Source organism: Mastomys coucha, unplaced genomic scaffold, assembly GCF_008632895.1.
Source record: "Mastomys coucha isolate ucsf_1 unplaced genomic scaffold, UCSF_Mcou_1 pScaffold22, whole genome shotgun sequence".
NCBI classification, from domain to species: Eukaryota; Metazoa; Chordata; class Mammalia; order Rodentia; family Muridae; genus Mastomys; species Mastomys coucha.
In genome coordinates, this window is record NW_022196905.1 from 27498983 (window position 1) to 27522034 (window position 23052).

The window sequence follows — 23052 nt, forward strand, 5'->3', positions numbered from 1 at the left end:
GAGAGAGAGAGAGAGAGAGAGAGAGAGAGAGAGAAAGAGAGAGAGAAGTTGTCTCATTGAGACTGAACACACCAGCTACTTTTTCTCTCCACTTTGACAAGTTCTAAGTCTCTGTATTAAGTGTCATCTGTGGAATAAAGAGGTTTCTGTGAGGAGTGAGAGATGCATTAGTCTATGGGTATAAAAATGCATGTTTAGAGGGCAGTGTGACACTGCATCCCTTTAAAGAAGGGTAACAGTATCTATGAGTTCCAGGTGATGGATTGATTCTTTGACAGGTTTACAGTGCCATTGTGAGCTGCCTCCTGCAGAATAGACCTTTATTCCAATTAGAACGTGTTAGTTACTCCAATATCATCCATGTCATCCTTACCCTAGTGGGTGTATCTTCCCTGGCTGGTCATTACTGTAGCTCATAGGGTTCACATTTGGATAAGCTGCTCAATGGCCTATTGCTTCTGGGAGGAGCATTTTATACCCCAGTGTTGGTTAATTCTAATTAAACATTCTTTTAAAAATATATTTTTAGAAAGCATATAAAAATAGGTTCTATACATTTCCCCCAAACTTCCTTTAGTGTTGGTTATCCCTTCTCCTGCTCCTCCTGCCAAATCTCCTCTTTACTGGAACTTTGCTTCTGTGTTCTCCGTTGCCAGCCTCACGGGCAGCTGACTTATGGATGTTGAACTGGCAGCGTGGTCCACACTCCCAGGGGACAGCTGTGGTGATCTCCTGAGCCAGGGCCTGCAGGCTTGTGAGGATTTGCTTCTTTGTTTCCTCTCAAAGAGGGAGGAGAGACCTGTTGAGTACCAGTCATGGTGGTGATATGTGGCTTTCAGAGATCTCTCCAGGATCACGGGACAATTAACTCTTTTACTTTATCTTTCTCTCACTCCAAGCTCCAAGTTTGCAGCAAACCAAAAAGTATTCTAATTTCTACTTATATTTCTCATAACTAATGGCTCACTTACATACCCCAAACGTATAAACAACTGGGATCAATTGCCAAATGGGAATAATCTTGGAGAGGGATAGAGGGCTGCTGGCCTAGAGGTAGCCTGTGAATCAGAACTAAGGCATCAGTGCTTTTTCATTTGTCCCCTCCTGTCCCCCCTCCTTCAGTAATGGTTAAAATACATACAGGGACATTGATTGGATACCAGTTTGGCCACTTCCCATCTGCAGGAGCTTAGGGACATTTTTCAATATTTTGAGTCCCAGTGCCCATGAGACAGGAAAACAAAAATGGTCCTCATGAAAACAGAAGCTGTAGCACTTGTGCCCAGGTCATGCCTGTCTCTGTGTCGGTGAGGACATACCTGGGAACCCCTCCTCTCTGAGCGCAGATAAGATGACCATGATGAAGATAAAAGTTAACCGTGCTCTTGAGCCCACTGAGATGCTTTTGATGTTTTGAAGTTCGCTCGCACGTGAGGAAAGTGAACCCCTGCCAAGTTAGGTAGCATGCTCAGAGGCTACTTCTCTCGTTAGAGGAGAAGCAGGAATTCCGACTTGATGTGCCTGATTACTAGACACGGCTGCGCTCATGGGAGTTGAGGGGTTAGAGGGAGTGGTATATGGGTGTGGTGTGTGGGTGTGGCATCCAGGGAGGACCCGATCCTTTACAACAATGATTGTCAGTTCCCTTTCCTGATTTTAGAAATAACTGTCTAGCTGTAGAAAATCTCATTCCTGGGAGGAACAGCAGGGGAAAATAAAATTGAAGCTAAGAGTGAGGTTGGCCGGGTTTTTTTTTTTTTTTTTTTTTTTTTTTTTTTTTTTTTTTTTTTTTTTTTTTTTTTTTTTTGCTTTTCAAGACAGGGTTTCTCTGTGTAGCCCTGGCTGTCCTGGAACTCACTTTGTAGACTAGGCTGGCCTCGAACTCAGAAATCCACCTGCTTTTGCCTCTCAAGTGCTGGGACTAGAGACATGGGCCGCCACCACCCGGCATTGGCCGGCTTTTGATATGCAAGTGTCCAGGACTTGTCTCCAGTGACTAGAGAAGAGGCTGAGAGCACCGAGGGCACTCAGGAGCCCAGCTAGACTCAGAACTGACACTAGGGTCTTTAAAAAAAGAGAAATCGCTAGCAAAGGTCTGCCAATTTGACTGAAGAGGAAATGGGTTGAGACTGAGTGAGCGAGGAGCCAGCTCTTTTGAAACCAGGCTCCTGGCTTCCAGCTGTGAATTCTTGCATTTTTCCTGCTGCTCCCTCCCCCACGCCTCTGCGGTTGAGGCGGTGTTCTGAGAAAAGCTGGAGGGAAGGAAGGTGAGCTAGGGGTGGAGCAGGTGCTCCACACTTCTTCTCTAAAGCTAGTCTAGGACTTAGTTTCTACAAGTCCTGAAGGATGTTCTGCATGGGCCTAGGCTGCAGAGTCAGCGCTGCTGTCGGCTCACTGTGTGACAGTGGCCAGTCATGTATTCTCTGTTAGTCATTTTTGTTCTTAGCCTGGGCTTCTGGTTCAGACACCTGTCTGGTTGCCCAGGGTTTGATGAACTCCTTGGCAAAGAGATTCTCTGGCATCTTCTCATCTGTGTGCTTCACTTCACTCTTTTGATTCAGGATCTTACTATCTATGTGTATATTCCAGCCTCCAGTCAGGTTCCCCTGGTCTCTGTCTCCTGAGCACTGGGATCACAGGGATGCGCTACTGCAACTAGACATCTCTCACATTTGTAACGGGTTTCCGAGCACATTACAAGGGGTCCCTTGCTATCTGAGGGGGCTGGGTTCCAGGATCCTGTTAATATTGAAATTCAACTCTTTTACACACAAATGATGTAATTATATATACACACATACAAACTGCATGTCTTCTCATGTGCTTTAAATCATCTCTAGGTTACTTGTAACACCACTTTGTGCAAGCTATGAAACGTCACTACACTGTATTGTTTAGGGAATCACGATAGAAATAGTCTGTACAAGTTCACTACAAAACTATTTCCATCCATGGTGGGTTGAATCATCTAAGTGAAGACACAGGACAGAGAAATGGCTGTAGTGGGACCCCTTCTCCCAGGCTGCCGGTGGTTGTTGTTGTGCTCCTTACAATGGAAATTGTGCTGTTTCTAGGGATTGCAGGTTGTGGAGGAGTCAGGAATGGGTATCAGTGATGCCAGTGGCCAAGAGATTTGTATTGAGTTTCCCTGAGCACCGTCCAGCAATCTCATCCTCCTGAGAATTTCTCCAGGAGACCAAGAACTTGGCTTAGTTCTCTGACAAGTCCTGCACTCCTATTTCACAGAGAAGTCAGTCCACAGAGATGCCAGGTCTGCTTCAAAAGCACCTGCCACAGAGGAGCCCCAGCCTATAGACACTTGGCTCCAGGTGCCTCGGTCCCTCTGTGTAGCTACTCCTTTTCTGCCTCACGTGGGACTTCGTGGCAGGCCAGGCGTGGCAACTGTGCTAGGTGCCCACTACGGGAGCACAGAGGACTTTTGTGCCAGGCAGTCACCACCCCTTAGCAGGCCCCTCCCTGCTCACAGAAGAGACTTTACCTGCCGGCCAGGCACCCGCAGTCTCTCTTGAGCTTTGCTCTTTCCTCTTAGAGCACCGCATACCTAGAAGCTGCTTCCCGACGGTGCGGTGCAGCACAGCAGCACAGGGGCCCAGCGTTCCTGCCGCGCAGCCCCTCTGTCGCGGGTCCCCTCCCTCGGGGCTGATCATTAACTCAAAAGCAGTATAAGGAGTGAGTGGCCCCGGTGAGCCGGTGAGCCGGTGAGCCGGAGGGACTCGTCATCACCGCCATGGACAGTAGCACCTTGAGCCCCGCGGTTACTGCCACCGAGGCACCCATCCCGTCCTACGAGCGCATTCGCAATGCGGCTGACATCTCAGTCATCGTCATCTACTTCGTGGTGGTGATGGCTGTTGGGCTGTGGGTATGTACGGGTCCTGGGGCACGGGTTGGAGAGGCCAGGGCCACTGTGTGGCATGAGCTGGCACACAGAAATGCCATAGTTTCCCTGAGCCATAAAGGGGCAGGATGGGCTTACAGGTCTATAAAGGGGAGTGGGTGATGTCCAGAGAATGCTGGGGAGGAGTTCAAGGCACAGGCGGCCTGTGTGTAGGAAGGTAGAGGATGCCCAAGGCCAGGGAAGATCCTGAGCTGAAGGGGAAAGTAGGGGATCACAGAGACTAGGATAGAAAGTGAGGGAGAGGAAAGGGCCAGCTTGGAGCGGCATTGTCTGACCTCTTAATTATCCACTTTCCAGTGGGAAAGAAACAGTTTAGAGCCAGGAAGTCATCACCTCTGCAGACTGCAGGTGCTTGGGGCAGCCTATGGCTGACCAATGCCCCCTTCTGGGGAAGGCTAATCCAGTGGCCTTGCATGGCGGGATTATAGAGGCTATCTGGGGTTAGAGATGAGGAAGGAGCTGGTGAGCAGAGTGACCTGGTCTCAGGAAGAGGGAAGTACATATATCTCCTCTCAGGACTCTGGGGACACACCAAACCAGAGAAACTTGTTCTTCAAAGCCTGGAACTTGGAAAGTTCGTTTATGATGCTGGCACTCCTAACAGCTGGACAAAGTGTGCAAGCATTTCAGCTGCCTCTAAAGGCTGAAGTGTGGAAGAAGCTGGAGTTAGGGAAGGATGGTGTGCATTAACCCTTTCACTAACAGAGCTGCATCAGGGATAGATGAAAGCACGGATTTTTATTTTCAAAAAGAATTGTATAAATCACATCTAACAGAAAGGCTCCCCAAGTGTCACTCGCATGGGATCTGTGGAGCTGACACTTCATCAGCATACCTGGCTTCCTTAACATTAGCAAGCGTCTAGCATAGTCGCCTCTACTACTGCTCTCCCATGGTTGACCTAAATGATGCAGAATGAACTTCCCATGGCCTTTGTTCATCCAAGTCTGAAACAGGTGTGCTTGTATCTATGCCTAGGTTCCCCTCCCCCAAATATTGAAAGGTCTTTATGAATCTAGGAGTGTTTCCTTATGCTTCTGCCATTCACCTTCCAGGGTGTGTGATCCATGCCCTGAATAGTTTTTGTATTTTCAAGTAAAATGGGCAGCAACAGTAAGCTGGACAATACACCTTCACACACACAAAAAAACCCCACAGGACTGGGAAGACAGGAATGCCAATTACAGTTTTACACAAGTGGAACTTGAAGTCACAGGTGTTGTGAGTTGCCTAAGACTTTGCAATCTTAGGCACTGTTCCAGGAACTTAGGTGTCCAGATCCTTGCCTAGACACCAGGCCCTCAAGTGTAGCGCTTGCTCTCTGCCTTCCCTCTCCAGTTCATGTTGATAGATATTGGAGCCAAGGTATAAACCCACTGTTTGCTAGCCATACCAGAAGGCCCCTTCCCAGACATGCACTGATCACTCGGCCCTCTCACCCAGGCTCCTTTTAGCCTTCCCAGTAGTCTTGCAACTGTTTACATTTCTTACAGTGTTTGCACTTTTGAAATATCTGTGATTCAACGTCGCTTGTCCTGTTAAAATGCTACTTAATGAGCCTGTTAGTATTTGTCTATGTTTAATCTTCTCCCATTAGCCAGTGCCTCTGGACCTTGCCCATTTACCACTCCTCTTTTTCCTATTGAAGTGTTAAGGTGGCTTGATTTAGGGACGGATACACTGGCTTCTGAGTGATTTCTGGGCTGCAGAGATTAACCCAAGCTCTTGTGCTGCCTTAGAAAATCACCCACAGCGAATGCTCCTCCATCTCCAGCCCCATCCATTCCAACAATACTCAGTTTGGGTCTATGTGCTTTCAACTTTGCTTCCGCATTGATTATCTTTGAGCTTTGGCCCATTACTTGTTTGATATTTATTTCTTGTTTCCTTCACTATTTTGCATTGCTTCTTCCAGGGGTTTTATAGTAGTTTAAATTGAATCACTGACCTTCTCCTTGCTGGGAGATGCTACCAATCCAAACTAGAGTTGTTAAAAACTATGGCTCAATGGCTAAATTTTTGGGCTACAGCCCATTTTTGTATGGCTCATAAGCCAAGAATAACTTTTAGAGGGTTATAAATATAATACAATAAGGCAAGATAAAATTATGTGGTAGAGAACCCACAAAATCTAAAGCACCTACTACCAGACCTGTTTTCTTCTCTTTTCAAAAATTTATTCTTACTAGTTTATTATATTGTGTATACAGGTGTGTTGCCTGCATGTCTGTACCAACGTGTACAGTGTCCTAAGTGCCCAGAAGAAGGCATCAGATCACACAGAATTGCAGTTATAGACAGTTGTGAGCTGCCCTATAGGTGCTGGGCATTGAACCTGGGTCCTCTGAAAGGCCAGCCAGTGCTTTTAACCTCTGAGCCATCTCCCCAGGCACCAAGCCCATTTTATTTTGTCCTAATCAGATGATTGCTTGTCTTTCAAACCTCTGTTATTTAAACCAATAAGACCCTTGCTACCTGAGTTGGAATGGCCTTTCAGTTAATAGCATCGTTGAATGCTTGATTTGGAACGCCCCCTGTAGGAGCCCAACCTTCCCATTTTATTAATGAGGGAAAGAATGTGTAACCAGGGGTCATCTAGATGAATCAGTACCAGAGCAGGGATGATTAGAACTCAGAGCATATGATGCAAAGCCAGTGCTGCTCTTCAAGATACTACTGCCTTCCTGGAAAACTGTCTTCACTGTTCCTGCTCCACCACTGGAGGGACAGTGCTGTTCACATGTCCTCTGTTTCTTCTTTCCTCATGCATTTGCATGAACATAAGCTTAGCGCTCACTGCCTCAACCCTCCTCAGAAGCCCTATACTCGGATATCTCCTCATTAAATTATTATTTTAAATCTCCTCATTAAATTAATTATTTGACAAAAGAATTTTCACAAGTTGCCAACAACTTTACCTTGACTATTCCTGCAGAAAGTCTCCCTCGGGGGCCAATTTCCATCTCTAGACAGCTATGGAGGAGAATAAACCCTTCCTGGCACCACCTCGAACCCCACATCCTCAGTTTCTCAGTTCCTTACATGTCACCTGGTTGTGACCTATGTGGGTTACACTGAACATGATTGGTATACCTGACTCTTCCACTCTGAGGGCCAACACCCTGTTTCCTTCCTTCCTTTTCTCTCAGAGTTCTGCCTCCTCTGTTGCTATGCACATTATACTGTACGGTTTGATGGGACAGCTAATACCCAGCTCCTAACAGGTGGCTCAGGTCACATGGTGATTTGGTGGGCCACTGTCAAACATTCAGTTTCCAGAAAGGTCCAATAGCAAGCCGAGAGCTGACTCTCACAGGAAGAATGATTGTCTGAAGGTTACCATAACTTAAAATCCCAAGGATCCTCTCTGTGAGTCACCGATAGGAGTGTCCCAAAGATAACAGCATCACCATCTGCCACTGATACTTATTACCATAAGGTCAGCTGGAGGAGCTGGACCTTCTTGTTCCAGGTCCCATTTGAAGGTAGCAGTTTCAAAGCTAGAGTCATTGGATGTATGGGCTGGAGTAACACACCCAAGTGAGGAATGTGCTGTCTTCAGAATACAAATAAGTCCACTAAGCATTGTGCTCCCGTCTTAGTAGTGGGTGGGGCCAGGTGCAATAGAGTGATCTTTAACCTTAGGAAAGGATTATCCCTATATGCCCCATCCCACTGGACTCCTGGAAGTTTCACTGAGATAGTGGCCTCTTGAATTTTGGTTGGATATTCTCCATCCTCTGATGTGCACATGCCTCACCAACAAGTCTCAAGTGGTTACCACTTCCTGACCATTTGGTCCATTCAGCATAATGCCATCATTATGGTGGGCCAGTGTGATATTTTGTGAATTAGATGGATGATATAGATCCCTCTAGACTACGTTATGACACAATAGTGCTGAGGGCTGTGCAGAAGATGGGGATCCATATCAAGAGGTTTCAGAGAGGAACAATAGTAGCAACTGGGCTGCAGACTGTTCTTGTGAGATTTTGGTAAAGAATGTGGCGGTTTTCTGCCTTGGTCCTAAGAATCTGCCTAAGGCTAAATTGAAAAATAATAGTTTAATTTTGTTGGCAGAGGAAACTTTAAGACAGCCTAATAATTGACCTGTTATTTGGTGATTTCATCTAGATAACCTCCATATATATATGGAAGTTTCTACTGTTAGGTTTTCTTTTCTTTTCTTTTTTTTAAGATTTATTTATTTATTATATGTAAGTACATTGTAGCTGTCTTCAGACACTCCAGAAGAGGGCGTCAGATCTCACTACGGATGGCTGTGAGCCACCATGTGGTTGCTGGGATTTGAACTCAGGACCTTGGAAAGAGCCGTCAGTGCTCTTAACCGCTGAGCCATCTCTCCAGCCCCTACTGTTAGGTTTTCATATGACCCTTCAAATGGCCCTTAGTTTTAGCTGTCTCTCCCTTGTCCCCTTCTTCCCCCCAACTTCCTGTTAGACCCTTCCAGTCCAGTCCCCCCTCCAACCCTCCATCTATCACTGTCTATTCTGTTCCCCTTCCCTAGGGAGATGCCTGCCTTTCCCCCAGTCCCTTCGTCTCTACCCAACTTTTGTAGTTAAACAAATTGTAGCATGTTTGTCAATGACTTAGCAACTAATATCCACATAGAAACAAATGCATATTACATTTGCATTCCTGGGTCTTGATTACCCCACTAAGGATTATTTTTTCTAGTTTTATCCATTTACTTGCAAATTTGTAATTTCATTTTTTATAATGGTTAAATAGTATCCCATTAGGATGATGTACCAAATTTCCTTTATCCATTCATCTTTTGATTGACATCTGGGTCATTTCCAGTTTCTAGCTCTTATGAATAGAGGTGAGCAAGTGTCTCTGTACTAGGATTGGAGCAACCTTTGTGTATTTACCCAAGAGTGGTATAGCTGGTTTTGAAGTAGATTGACTCCTATCTCTGTCATGAACCTCCACCACACTGATTTCTATGATGACTGTAAATTTGCATTTCTACCAGTAATGGAGGAGTGTTCCCTGTATTCCAAATCCTCAAAAGCATGAGCTGTCACTTCTGTTATTGTTCTTGGATATTTGGATTGGTGTAAGATGAAACTCAAGACAGTTTTGATTTGCATTTCCCTGATGACTGAGCATGCTACGTATTTCTTTAACTGCTCCGCAGTCATTTGTGTTTCCTTTTCTGAGCATTCCTTGTTTTGACCTGTACACCATCATCCCCTTTAAATGTTTTTTCTCCAGTCTTTTTTTTTTTAAATTAAAACATTTTTTATGTGCATTTGTGTTTTGCCTGCATGTATGATGTGAGGAGGTAGCAATCCCCTGGAACTGGAGTTACAGACCGCTGTGAGCTGCCATGTGGTTGCTGGAAATTGAAGTTGGATCCTCTGGAAGAGTAACCAGTACTCTTAACTACTGAACCATCTCTCCAGCCCTTGAGCCTTGAGTTTTTATATATTTTGGATAGTAGCCCTCTATCAGATGTGTACTTGGTAAAAAAATATTTCCCTATTCTGTAGGCTGCTGCTTTGTCTGGATGATGGTGGGCTTTGCTGTACAGGGCTCTTCGGTTTCATGAGGTCTTATTTATCAACTGGAGTTCTTAGTGCCTGTGCTATCAGGGTTATGCTCAGAAAGTCTTCTCCTGCACCAGTGAGTCCAAGACTATTCCCCATTTTCTCATCTCTTAGGTTCAATGGATCTGGCTTTATGTTGGGGTCTTTTGTTTAGAGTTGGGTTTTGTACAGGGTGATAAATATGGATCAATTTGCATTCTTCTACATACAGTCATTCACTTTGAACAGCACCATTTGTTGAAGATTCTGCCTTTTCTCCAGTGTGTATTTCTGGCTTCTCTATTAAAAAAAAAAAAAAAGGCATCCATAGAATATAGTCCTGTCTTTGGTGTGATTCCATTGATCAGTGTGTCTGTTTTTGTGCCAATACTAGGATTTTTTTTTTTTTTTTAACTACTATTGCTCTGTAGTACAGAACTTGAAAGGTGATACCTCCAGTAGTTCTTGTATCGTTCAGGATTGGTTTAGCTTTCCTGAGTATTTTGTGTTTCTGTATGGAGCTGAAAATTGTCCTTTTGAGTTCTGTGAAGAACTGTGTTGGATTTTACGGGGATGGTGTTGAATCTGTAGATTGCTTTTTGTAGGGTGGCCATTTTTGCTACTTTATTCCTATTGATTCACAAGCATGGGAATTTTTTTCTATCTTCTGATCCTTCTTCAATTTCTTTTGCCAGTATCATAAAATTTTTATCATACAAGTCTTCTGTTTGCTTGGTTAGAGCTACCCCAAGATATTTTATATTATTTAAGGCTAAGGTGAAAGGTGTTATTTCTTTGACTTGTTTCTCAGTCCTTTTGTTATTTGTATGTAGGAAGGCTACTGATTTTGTAAAGCTACTTTCTGTTACTTTTACTGAAGAGTTTTTCAGCTGCAGGAGTTCCCTGGTAGAGGCTTTAGGCTCACTTATATATACTATTAGATCATCTGCAACTAGAGATACTTTGACTTCTTGCCCAGTTTGTACCTCCTTGATCTTCTTTAGTTGACTTATTGCTAAGACTTCAAGTACTATATTGAATAGATATGGAGAGAGTAAACATGCTTGTCTAGTTCCTGACCTTAGTGGAATTGCTTTGAGTTTCTCTCTGTTTCAGTTGGTGTTGACTACCAGCTTGCTGTAAACTACCTTTATTATGTTGAGGTATTTCCCTTGTATCCCTAATCTCTATTGGACTTTTATCATGGAGGGACATTGTATTTTGTCAAAGGTCTTTCCTGTATGTAATGGGATGATAATGTAACTCTGAGCTTTTCCTCTCAAGATCTTTGTTCCCAGGAATAATGACTCTGAGACTAATTATTTATTAATAAATGCTTAGTCCAATAACTTTGGCTCTGCTTCCTGACTAGCTCATATCTCAATAACCTAGTATATTCTAGTCTAATCTCTTCTACTGGCTAGTTACCCCTCTTCAGGTTTATGCAACCCATCTTCCTTTCTGTCCAGAAGAATCTTCCCCCTGCTGACTATTTCCCAGAATCCCTCTCTCTCTCCCTTTCTCTCTCTCTTCCTCCCTACCTCTGTTTCTGTCTCTGTCTTTGTCTCTCACTCTCTCACTCTCTCTCATTCTCCTAGAACTCCCACCCCCTATTTCCTGCCTCAGTTAATTGACCAAAGTTTTTTTTAATTGACAGGTGAACACTTTTACACAGTGCACAAACATTCTACATGATCACGTGGTTTCTGTCTTTCAGTTTGTTTATATGGTAGATCATGTTTGTAGATTTACATATGTCATATTATCTCTGGGCTGAAGCCCACCTGATCATGGTGAATGATCTATTTGATGTGCTGTTGGATTCAGTTTACAAGTATTTCACTGAGAATTTTTGCATCTATGTTCATAAGAGAAATTGGTCTGTAATTCTCTCTTTTTTTTGTTGGGTCTTTGTGTGGTTTGGATACCAGGGTGACTGTGACTTCAAAAAATGAGTTGGACAATGTTTTTCTGTTTTTATTTCATGGACTAATTTGAGGAATGTTGGCATTAACTCTTCTTTGAAAGTATTCTGCACTAAAACCATCTGTCCTTGGGTTTTTGTTTTGTTTTGTTTTGAGCTGGGAGACATTTAATGACTGCTTCCATTTACTAGGGTTTATAGGTCTGCTTAATTTTTTTTTTTAAAATCTGAACTTGATTTAACTTTGGTGGGTAGTATGTATCAAGAACTTGTCCATTTCTTTTAGATTTTCCAGTTTGGTGGAGTATAGGTTTTTTTTTTTTTTTTTTTTTAAAGATTTTTTTTTTAAGATTTATTTATTTATTATATGTAAGTACACTGTAGCTCTCAGACGCACCAGAAGAGGGTGTCAGATCTCATTATGGGTGGTTGTGAGCCACCATGTGGTTGCTGGGATTTGAACTCATGACCTTCCGAAGAGCAGTCAGTGCTCTTCCCTGCTGAGCCATCTCACCAGCCCCGAGTATAGGTTTTTAAAGTGCATCCTTATGATTCTCTGGGGTTCTCTGAGTGTCTGTTGTTATGTCGCCCTTTCTGCCTCTAATTTGGTTAATTTAGATATCCTCTCTCAACTTTTAATTATTTTAATTATTTTGAATACAGTTCTGTCAATCTTATTGATTTTTATCAAAGAACCAACTTCTCGTTCCATTGATTCTTTGAATTGATTCTTTTCTTTCCATTTTATTGATTTCAGCCCTGAGTTTGACTATATCTTACCATCTATTCCTTTTGGGTGTTATTTCTTTTTTTGTTCCAGAGCTTTCAGGTATTACATTACTTATATGAACTCGGTCCTTTTATTGATGTAGGCACTTAGTGCTGTAAACTCTCTTCTTAGAGCCATCTTCATCCTGTCCCATAGGCTTGGGTATCTTGTTACGTCATTCTCATTCATTTCTAGAAAGTCTTTAATGTCTTTCTTCTCTCATTTTTCATTCAGTAGTGAATTGTTTGTTCACATGAGTTTGTAAAGTTTTTTGTTGTTTCTGTTGTGGTTGATATCCAGTCTTAATTTGTGGTGGTCAGATAGGATACAGGGAGTTATTTCAATTTTCTTGTATCTGTGTGCCTTCCTTCATGTCTAAGCTTGTGATCAATTTCGGAGAAAGTTCCTTGAGCCATTGAGAAGAAAGCGTGCTCTTTTGTGTTTGGGTGAAGTGTTGTGTGAGTATCTGTTAGGTCCATCCTGTTGGTGATGTCAGTTAGTTCCAGCATTTCTCTGTTTAGTTTATGCTTTGATGATCTGTCTATTGGTGAGAGTGGTGTATTGAAATCACCATGTGAGGGTTAATATGTGATTTAAGCTATAATAGCATTTCTTTTATAGACTTAGGTGTCCTTGTTTTTAGTGCATAGACATTAAAATTGCAATATCCTCTTGACGGATTTTTCTTTGATGAGTATGTAGTGACCTTCTCTTCTCTTCTGATTAGTTTTGCTTTGAAGTCTAGTTTGTCCAATATTAAAATGGCTATACAAGCTTGCTTCTTAGCTCCATTTGCTTGAAATGTCTTTTTCCATCCTTTACCCTGAGGTGATGTCTATTCTTGACCTTACAGAGTGCTTCTTTGATACAGCAAATGTTAGTCTGTGTCTTTTTATTGGGGAATTGAGATCATGTGGCTGAGAGCTATCAGTGAGCAGGATTTTTAAATTTCCATTATTTTGTTGTTGTGGTGTGGTTTTTTTTTCTTCTTGAGTGTGGTTAGTCTCTTCAGGTTGAAGTTTTCTTTTTAGGTCCTCTGTAGAGCTGGATTCATAGATAGATACTACTTAAATTAGGTTTTTATCATGGAACATCTTTCTTTCTCCATCTGCTCTGATGTTTTGCTGTGCATAATAAGCTGGGCTAGCATTTGTGGTCTCTCAGAGCTTCTTTAACATCTGTCCAGACCCTTGTGGCTTTTGGAGTATCCATTGAGAAGTTGGACATTATTCTAATAGGTCTACCTTTATATGTTTTATGTTTTTTTTTCACTTGCAGGTTTTAATATTCTTTCTTTGTTCTGTATGTTTAGTGTTTTAATTATTAAGTGCCAAGGGGAATTTTTCTTCTAGTCAAGTGTATTTAGTGTTCTATACTCTTCTTGTACCTTGATAGGTACCCCCTTCTTTTAGGTTACAGAAATTTTCTTCTATAATTTTGTTAAAAATATTTTCTGTGTCTTTGACTTGGGTTTTCTTTCTCCTTCCTCTATTTCTATTATTCGTAGTTTGGTCTTCTCATAAGATCCCAGATTTTCTGGATGTTTGTGCCTGCATACTCCCTGCCCCTTTGGTTTTGTTTTAGATTTAACATTTTGTTTGACCAAGGTATCCATTTCTTTTATTCCATCTTCAGTGCCTGAGAGTCTCTCTTCCATCTTTTGCATTCTGTTGGTGAGGCTTGCCTCTGAGTTCCTAAATTTCTCATTTCCAGTTTTCCCTCAGTTTGGATTTTTTTATTGATTCTATTTCCACTTGCAAGTCTTGAACTCTTTTCTTCACCTCGCTGCTTGTGTTTCATAGATTTCTTTAATGGGTTTGTTCTTCTTTTTTCTGTAAGAACCTCTGACATATTCGTAAAGGCCATTTTGAAGGCCTTGGCTTTTGGGTTAGCTGTGCTGCACGTCTCAGTCCTCCTGTGGTCGGGCTGCTGGGCTGCAGTGGAGGCACATTGTCCTTGCTGTTATTCTGATTTTACATTGGTGTGTAGGAATCTGTGTTTGAGATGATTGTAGGTCTAGTGCTGATCTCTGGTCTTGTTATTGTTGAGTGGATGTTTCGTTCCTTGGTTTCTAACTTTGGAATTATCTCCAGAGTGATCTTTCCCTAGTCAGTTTCCAGAGTATGAATCTCTTAGTATTTATTCCCGTTCTGGTGTCAGCTGCCTTCTCTGCTCCTTAAGTCTGTTTGCCCTGTTGCTATTCCCAGGAAGACTACCGAGTCTTCAAACCATGTCTTGTGGGAGGAAAGACACACTGCCAAGAGTCAAGAAAGACTTGAGTGCTCTCCCTGGTACTCCACCACACGCAGAGGTGCTCAATAAATCCTTGCGGATGGAATGGATGCATAAAAGCCTTACTTCCTGAAGGATTCCAAGCCACTGGCGCAGTCTGAGCACCTGTAAGGGTGTACCTCCTGCGGACGTGTTTGCTGCCGGAATGACATCAGAGGTTAATTCCTTTGGACCATTGATAAGACAAAAGCCACTATCAGTCATTAACAAGAGTCTGGACAAAGGGGCCAAGGACAGAGGGAGAAGGAGGAGGAAGAGACCTCGAAGCCAGGCCAGTGGCACTGAGCCAGAGGCTGGGTCAGGAATGACTGTGGATGCAGAGGTAGACTCCAGAAGAGCTATGGGAGAGGCTATGCTCATTCTGTATTGGGTATATAGGCCATTTGTCTCCTGTCAAACCTTCAGTGGGACCCGTGTCTGTGAATAAAGCCTGCTGCTCCTTTTGGCCTGGCATTTGAGAGCCTCAATTCTGTCTCACTGTTTACCTCAACCAGGCTCAAGAGCTAGGGTCACTGTTGTCCCCTCTCCACACACTGGGTGCTGAATCACCTCAATCCCTAAACTGCCAGTCCCGAAGTCTGAAATCTTCCCCCTACTCCCTGCTTCCCCCCAGGTTAACAAAACCCCACTTTTCACAGGGAAACACTGCCTCTCTGCGAAGTATTTCTTGCCATCAGAAGGACTTTGCTCATTCATTTGGAACTTAGTCACAATATATTGCAAATTAATGACTCTAGCAAGATTCCATGTATATTCAGAGAGGAAAAATATGAGTTGAGCTTGAATATCTTGTCTTTTCAGTAGGACAAAGTGTTTATGCTGTGCATTATTGTGACATTTTAATTTTTTCTTATACTTTTTGTTATGAGCCTAGCCTCTAATGGCTGAACCATCTCTCCAGCTGTTAATTTTTTTCTTAATAGTTTTATTGAGATATAAGTTATATACCCTTTAGTACTTTTTAAAGGTATATTTCATTACACCTGGTATGCACATAAGAAAGACATACCTATACACACAAAAATGTTTCACTTCCCCTTGTTTAACATGCAAACAAAACAAAGCGAACAGGTCCAGGACTCGCCCCAAACCACATGGTAGTTAAACTGCAGAGCTAGCTCTAGGGCCTCGGTTTCCCTGTCTGTATGATATAAGTGAGCATTCACGAGCTCCCTTGTGTGAGCCTGCTGAGGCTGGGGAGAGGGGATCGGGGGAGGGAATGCGTGTATGAGGGGCAGATAGGAACGAGAAGTGCTTCAGAGTGGAATGGTTACAAGATAGAGCTCATTGTGGGAGAGGGATGTTCTTTTAGTAGCAAAGTAACTTTTTGTATTTCTGGTTAAATTTTTGACCCTCTTTCCCTCAGGCCATGTTTTCCACTAATCGTGGGACGGTTGGAGGCTTCTTCCTGGCAGGCCGAAGTATGGTGTGGTGGCCGGTAAGTTTTCTCTTAAAAATTTTTTTTTATCTTTTTTTTTTATTATATATTGTTTTGAGATTATAATATAACCACATCACACTGCCCACCCCAACCCCTTTCAACCTCTAAATACTCCCTCACTAGTCTCTTTCAAATTTCTGGCCTCTCTTTTCAATAATTGTTGTTATAAGCATGCATGTGTATACATATACATTCCTAAGTAGAACCCACTGGGTCGTATAATGTCACTTGCGTGTGTGTTTGCAGGAATATCAGAACGCAGTTGGTGTGTTCTGCCCTGAGGGAAGTGCTCTGCTCTCAGCATTCTTGCTTGTTTGCAGTTATTAGCGTGGGGGTCGAGGCCTCACTGGTTTTCCACATTCACTTGCACACCTTGTTGCCTTAGTTCAGCTAATGTTTAGGTAGGCATGCTGGTGAGGCACAACTTGCAGAGCAAATTTCCTGATCCTCAGTCCCCTTTAGTCTTCTCACTCCCTTTCTACAGTTTTCCCCCAAGTCTGAGGTACAGGAATTGTTTTGTAGCTGTATTCCTCAAGACTGGGCTCCACAGCTCTATATTTTGATTGGTTGTGGTCTTCAGTAATGGTCTCTGTTTATCGTAAAGAGGAATTTTCTTGATGAGTGGTGAAGCCTGTACTTACCTAAATCTCTGACAAATAATTTAGAATTATAGTTAGGCATTATGTTGACTTCGTAAAGTTGTAGGTCCTCCTCCAGTATATGTGCTTTCACTAAGCCCCTGAAAGGTGGCTACATTTCCAATAACAATCATGCTTTCCCTCTGTTGAGCAGTTCTTAAGTCCAACCAGAGAGCTTTTAGTTACCACTAAGGTATGCATGCCACGGCTGCACCCTTAGGGTTATCATGCCATGTTGGTCATTGTCACGGTTCATAGGTGTTTTGTTTGTTAGCAATGGCATGGTTGGATTTTGAATTTTTGACTTGTTCTCTTCCTTTGGGAGATTGCATAGTGTCTTCTGATACCATGAGCTCTCAGAGGGGAGGCTCTCAGCTTACGGTCCAGCTCAGGGCCTCTGGGCACTGTGTCTGAAGTGCATGGTGTCTTTAGCAATAGAGACTTACCTTCCACCTCTGGGGGGGCAACAGAAGGCAACAGGAATAGTCTATACGTTTTGGGAGTCTCTTAGACAACCTCAACCCAACATCTCAAAAGGAGGGTTTCTCATGCCTGGCATTAGAGCAGTTTTCTTTATACATTCTGTCTATTAATTCTCTGTCAGATGTGTAGCTGGCAAAGATTCTCTACCATTCTATGGTCTTTCTCTTGACCTGGTTGACTTTTCTGTAGCTGGGCAGAAGCTTTTAAAATTTCTTTGAAGTACTACCTTTTAAAAGGAGGTCCTGTCTTCTGACACTCTTAGATAAATGTCATCAATTCTAGTTTATAAGAAAACAATGGAAGCTATGCTATGCCTAAATTACCTAGTCCTATGTGGTGTTTTATTTGTTTGGGATGTCATGGTTGGATTTTGAATTTTTGATTTTTTTTTACACTATAATGAAATTATATCTTTTTATAGGAAAATCTTAGGGCTGATTTACTTGGGATTAGATTTCAGTCTATTCCACCCCCATGCCATTTTTTTTCTTTTTCTGAGACAGGGTTTCTCTGTATAGCCCTGGCTGTCCTGGAACTCACTCTGTAGACCAGGCTGGCCTTGAACTCAGAGATTCACCTGCCTCTGCCTCCAGAGTTCTGGGATTAAAGGCGTGTGCCACCACTGCGCGGCAGCTCTCAGTTTCTGAGGGTGGAGGCCAGGGGAAGCCTTCCCTTAGGAGGGAGGTTTGTGTGTTAGAGTAGGTCTGTGAACAGTCTGGCTTTGGGCTGATGAGAGGCTTTAGCTCTACCCAAAGCAGGTAGGGCTCAGTAGTTTTGTGAGGTTTCCCAGGGGTATTGTTTCATTACACACGACACAGGATTGGATTGCTCGAACAGAGACGCATAGCATTGCCTTTTTGAGCAGAAGTCAATGCTCAAAATGCTTACTTCCCTGGTGAGGCTGACATTTGTCTTTTCGTTCTCTAACCACGGTTTCCATCTAAGGCTCAATAAGATTATAAAAATCATTCCAGGTGGCTGCACTTTATAAACATGAGAAATGGCCTCGAACTCATAGAGCACCTGGCTTCAGTTCCCAGCACTCAGGTGGCTCACAACTGTGACTTGAGTTGCAGGATATCTGATGCCCAGACATGCATGAGATACACTTACATACATAAACATTTGCTCAAAAATGGCTTCTAAAGTTGTCTATGTATCAAAATCACAGATGTAGCCCCCAACACTGTGCCGGCTGGTAGTGAATTAATGGGTCTGTTCCTACCATTTCCTGTAACCAGGAAAGACTTCCAGTGGAGGGATTAGGACACCAACTCGGTAACAAACCTTTGCAATGTGTCCTGCCTGTAAGATACGCTGGGTTAAATTGTGGGAGTGGCCAACCAATGACTAGTCCAGCTTGAGATCTATGCCATGACGTGGAACCCACCCCTGATACTGCTTAGAGAGGTAGGAACCAGAGGCTGGATTGGCCAGAGACCTAGGATAAAATCAAATACAAATGGGGAAAAAGTTAATGAAAGGATTCCTAATGATATTCTGCTATACTCATCGATGGGTGCCTAGCCCAACTGTCACCAGAGAGGCTTTACCTATCAAGTGATGGAAACAGATGCAGAGGGGTCAAGGATACCACAAAACCAACTAACCTGAGACCATAGGGGCTTACAGAGACTTACATGCCTACCGGGGAGTCTGCATGGGACTGTCCTATGCCCTCCACACATAGGTTATAGTTGTGTAGTTTAATCTTGTAGGACTTCTAACAGTGGAAGCCAGAGCTTTCCCTGATACTGTTGCCTGCCTCTGGGACCCAATCCTCTTACTGGGTTGCCTCATCTGGCCTTAATAAGAGAGGAGGTGCCTAGACTCACTGCAACTTGATATGCCATTGTTGGTTCATCTCCATGGGAGGCCTGCCCTTTTTTGAAGAGAAACAAAGGAGGGGTGGATGAGAGGTCCAGAAAGGGAAGGTCAGGGCAAGGACAGGGAGGAGAGGTGGAGGGGTGGAACTGAGATCAGGATGTATAGAAGGGAGGCCAAGAGTGAGCTGGTAAATCCCTCAACTGCTGTTACACTTGATAGTTTGCAGTCAATATCGGAAACTGTTGTTAATGACTCCCCTACGTTAACACTCATGTAGATCATGTGACTAAAACATAGTTTAATCACACAGTAATTTATACTATTACAAACAATCAATTCCAATTATATAGGAACCATATTCTAAGATGGATTAATGATGCAGTAGTAAAAACCACGTTCAATGTTTTCACTTTGGATGTGTCTTGTAATAATCAGCAGTATGCTATAGGTGAGGGTGTTTGCTTCCTGTTATTCAGTGTGACTTTTTTTTTAATTCTTATTTTTAATTACACGCATATCTGAAAGTCTGTGTGTGGATATGTGCATTTGTGTTTCGGTGCCCATGGAGGCAGAGGCACCAGGTTCCCCGGGAGCACGTATTACAGGCAGTTATGAGCTGCCTGACATGAGTTCTGGGACCTGAACTCAGGTTGTCTAGAAATGCAGTATTTGTCTTAACTTCTGAGCCAGTTAATTTCCAGCCCCTATGGCATGCCTTGATAGCTGGTGTCTTAGATGTGACAAAATGTAGTTTTGTTTTAAGTCAGTTTTTATCCTTAGGCTCTGTAGAAATGTTTTGAGGTTACTCTTCTCTACTCCTTGAAACCTCAACTTATTTTTTTTTTTAAAGGAGGAATCTGTTAACGTCTTGTTTAATGACAAGGTTCTATTGACTTAATGGAGTTTAAGCTGCTAGCTTAGCAGAAGGATAACCCTGGTAGTTTTTTTTCTAAAACTTAAAATGGTTTATAAACACCATCACATCACACAGCTGTAAGAGGGAATCAAAAAAAAAAAAAAAAACTGGCATTGAAGCAAAAACTGGTATTGAAGTAAGGGGGCTGGAGAGATGGCTTAGCAGTTAAGAGCACTGGCTGTTCTTCCAGAGGATCTGGGTTCAATTCTCAGCACCCACATGGCAGCTCACAACTGTCTATAACTCCAGATCTACACAGATCTACATGCAGGCAAAAGACAATGCACATAAAATAAATGAAAAAAGCAAGTACACATTAATGGGTCCCTTCAAAATTAAAGAGGTTTTAAACAACAACCCAATTATATTCTTCATTTCCTCTTGAGGTGAATTAAAACGTCAGTTTAAGCCTATCACTGGCTCCTAAATCCATAATTAGGATACCCTTGTCACCCGCCTTTAGCATGGTTGCTTTTTTCAAGCAGGAATTATAGGTAGAGACTTCAAGAAGAACATCTGTGGTGCCTCTGAGGCGGGCATGAGTGTTACCCATGAGAAAATGGGGAGGAATGGAGGACTTACAAAGCCAAAGGATTCTGGACATCATAAAGGTTAGTTAGTTCTGGACCTTCCTGGGTGTGAAGCGGACATCAAGGAGCTTGGTTGTGTCTAGGTAGGTAGAAAGAACCCTCTGGTAAAAGGTCTCACAGTTGGGTGAGTCCCTAAAAGCAACAGACAAAGAGGGGCAGGGCAAGGATTCCACAGGGGAAATTAGAGGAGTTTATGTAAGAGATCTGCAAGATGGCTCCCAGAAGACTGAGTCACAACTGAGGCAAACCAAAGCTACCTCACTGCGGTAATGTGAAACCACAAATGATACCTTACTGCACTGCACTGGTCATTCAGGGTCCGCCTTCCTGCTGAACTGTGGTCTGGCGCAAACTGTCTTTTGAGTGCTACGTGGTAAAGATCATTTGAAGAATGTGGGAAATGAGTTCCAGGAAGCTTAAGGGCTGAGCTTGAAGGGGGAAATCCCCACTTCTCAGCTAGAAGTAAGAGAAATTCTGAGAAGCAGGGCCTTCAGGAATAGTTTGGAGGAGGATCTTTGTTTTACAGAAGTTTGGGCACACCTGCATTGTTGTATCTTATCTTTAGGTCTTCCTCTATTAGCTATGTCTTCAATCATTCATTCATTTATTCATCCATCCATTTATATATTACTCTCCCATTCATTGTACAACTGCATGGTACTGCCTACCATGAGCCAGATTCTATGCTAGGTGCTCATAGACCACTCATACACTCCATCATAGTTTTAGAGAATATTTGTAAAACTATAAGTAACAGTGAGTCAAAGGCCCTGCGCCTGGAGATCTGAGTGAGGACCAGTGTGGGAGAGACACATTGAGGGTGGCTCTTGCCCTGAGTGAGGGACCCTGAGCTACTGAGGATTCCAAAGATAGGGCTCACCTACATTGGCAGCTGGGTTTTTGGTGTACTCTCCTTGACCTCTGATGCCATCAAACAACGTCATTTGCCCTTTGTGCCCCAAACCACTGGGAAAACAGCAAGGTTGGCAACGGTTTCTTGATTTTCTACCTCTTTGGGTGTTTGAGCAGGGAGACATGTGTACAGAGGCAATGGCTGGAAGGCAGCCATTGTCCCTGGGGAGATGAGCTCACCCAAAGCAAACAGAGATTATAATAACTCTGGAGCAAAGCTTGTGTCTAAATGTTTGTCAGAGTTTTGGAAATAAAATATTCCTACAATATGAGCCTTAACATATTGTCCAATCAAAGACAGGAAGAGCAATGCCTGAGACATAGCAAAAGTGAAAGGAAAAAACTTTCCAGACTTTCCATGTTGAAAAGAGATGTGGACTAGGATTAACCAGGATTCCTGAGACAGAGACGGAGGGATAAGAAAATAAACCCAATACAGGCTAGATATACTGTCAGAGTTCACAGAGCTGGACGGGAGGTGTCACTCCACAGAGTCCCTGTGGGGACATCCGGGGGAGTGTGCCCAGGAAGGAGGGAGGATGTGAAGTTAGCACGGTGCTATAGACTTCAGACCTTTTAGTTATGGAACTTTGGACAAGTTATTCTGTAACTCTAATCCTCAGGTCCATTCTCCAAGAATTGAATATGAGAACAGAATAATTTCAACCTTACAGAGATGTTGCGGGCACTGAATAAGATAAAGACCTGAGCCTGAGGGACATCACAGAAGTTACTTTTTTACTTTCTTTGACTCTGCCAGGACGGGGCTCTCAAACTATGGTAACCAGGGTAGTGGCACCAGTGAGATCTGGACCCTTGTCAGAAATGCATTTTTCTTGTAGTCCTAATCTAGACTTACTGAATCAGAAACTTGGAGATGTGTCCCAGCAATCCATATTAATTAAGCTTCGGATGGTTCTGATAAAACTGCCAGATTTAGGAAATGAAGACAGATAGAGGATGCTCAGTTGAGCTGAATTTCAGACAATCAATACACTTGTAAAATGAGTGTATCCCAAACATTGGGTGGGGCCTACTTACACAACAGACTTTGTGGTTTCCTGAAGTACAGAGGTCAATGTACCCCAGGTCCTGTCCTGGAGTAGCTCAAGTTTGAGCATCACTGGATGGGTGGTACATCTAGGATGACCCAGCAAATGGATAAAGAGGAAGCCCCAGGAACTCTCATGTATCTTAAAGGCTAGAATGGACCAAGTGATGTTGGCACATGTGCCTTTAGTCCCAGCACTCAGGAGGCAGGCAGATCTAGTTTGAGGCTAGCCTGGTCTACAGAGTGAGTTCCAGGACAGCCAGGGCTACACAAAAAAAACCCTCTGTCTTGAAGAACCTGATCATTAGTTAATAATTAATTAATTAATTAATGGAGGGGAGAGGACAGAGGCAGTAGCAGAGGGCCAGTTTCCAGTTCTGGATCTTTTGGCTGTGATTTGACCTTTAACAAAGAAAGCACTTACACGACATTAGCTGAAGAAGTTTTCCTTTTGAGCTCTGACAGTCTTGTTCCTGAAAAGAAAACTCTTGGTGTCTTTCAGATATTGTAGAGTAGCCTGTAAAAACACAGGCTGGGGACAGTGACAGTGACTTCTTCACACTGGCATGTCTTTGTAGGGAAAGCTTTCTCAGAGATCTCTCACATCTGGCACCTCACATCTGGTAGCACCTTATGAGGTAGACCGAGAGTCTCTTTTTCTCCCCCACCTTTTCTTTTTTGCAGCCCAGGCTAGCTACAGACTTCCTCTATAGCTGTGGCTGGTCTTGAACATTT

General features: G+C 43.1%; 1 protein-coding gene across 1 annotated transcript in view; it reads left to right on the plus strand.

Moving 5' to 3' along the window:
- Window positions 1-3499: 3499 nt before the first annotated feature.
- Slc5a1 (solute carrier family 5 member 1) overlaps window positions 3500-23052 on the plus strand; it is a 66621-nt gene continuing 47068 nt past the window's right edge. Inside the window, exons 1-2 of the mRNA XM_031337868.1 lie at window positions 3500-3883; window positions 15826-15897. Of these exons, the coding sequence (XP_031193728.1) occupies window positions 3749-3883; window positions 15826-15897 (207 nt within the window). The 5' untranslated portion in view covers window positions 3500-3748. The remainder of the gene's footprint in view (window positions 3884-15825; window positions 15898-23052) is intronic.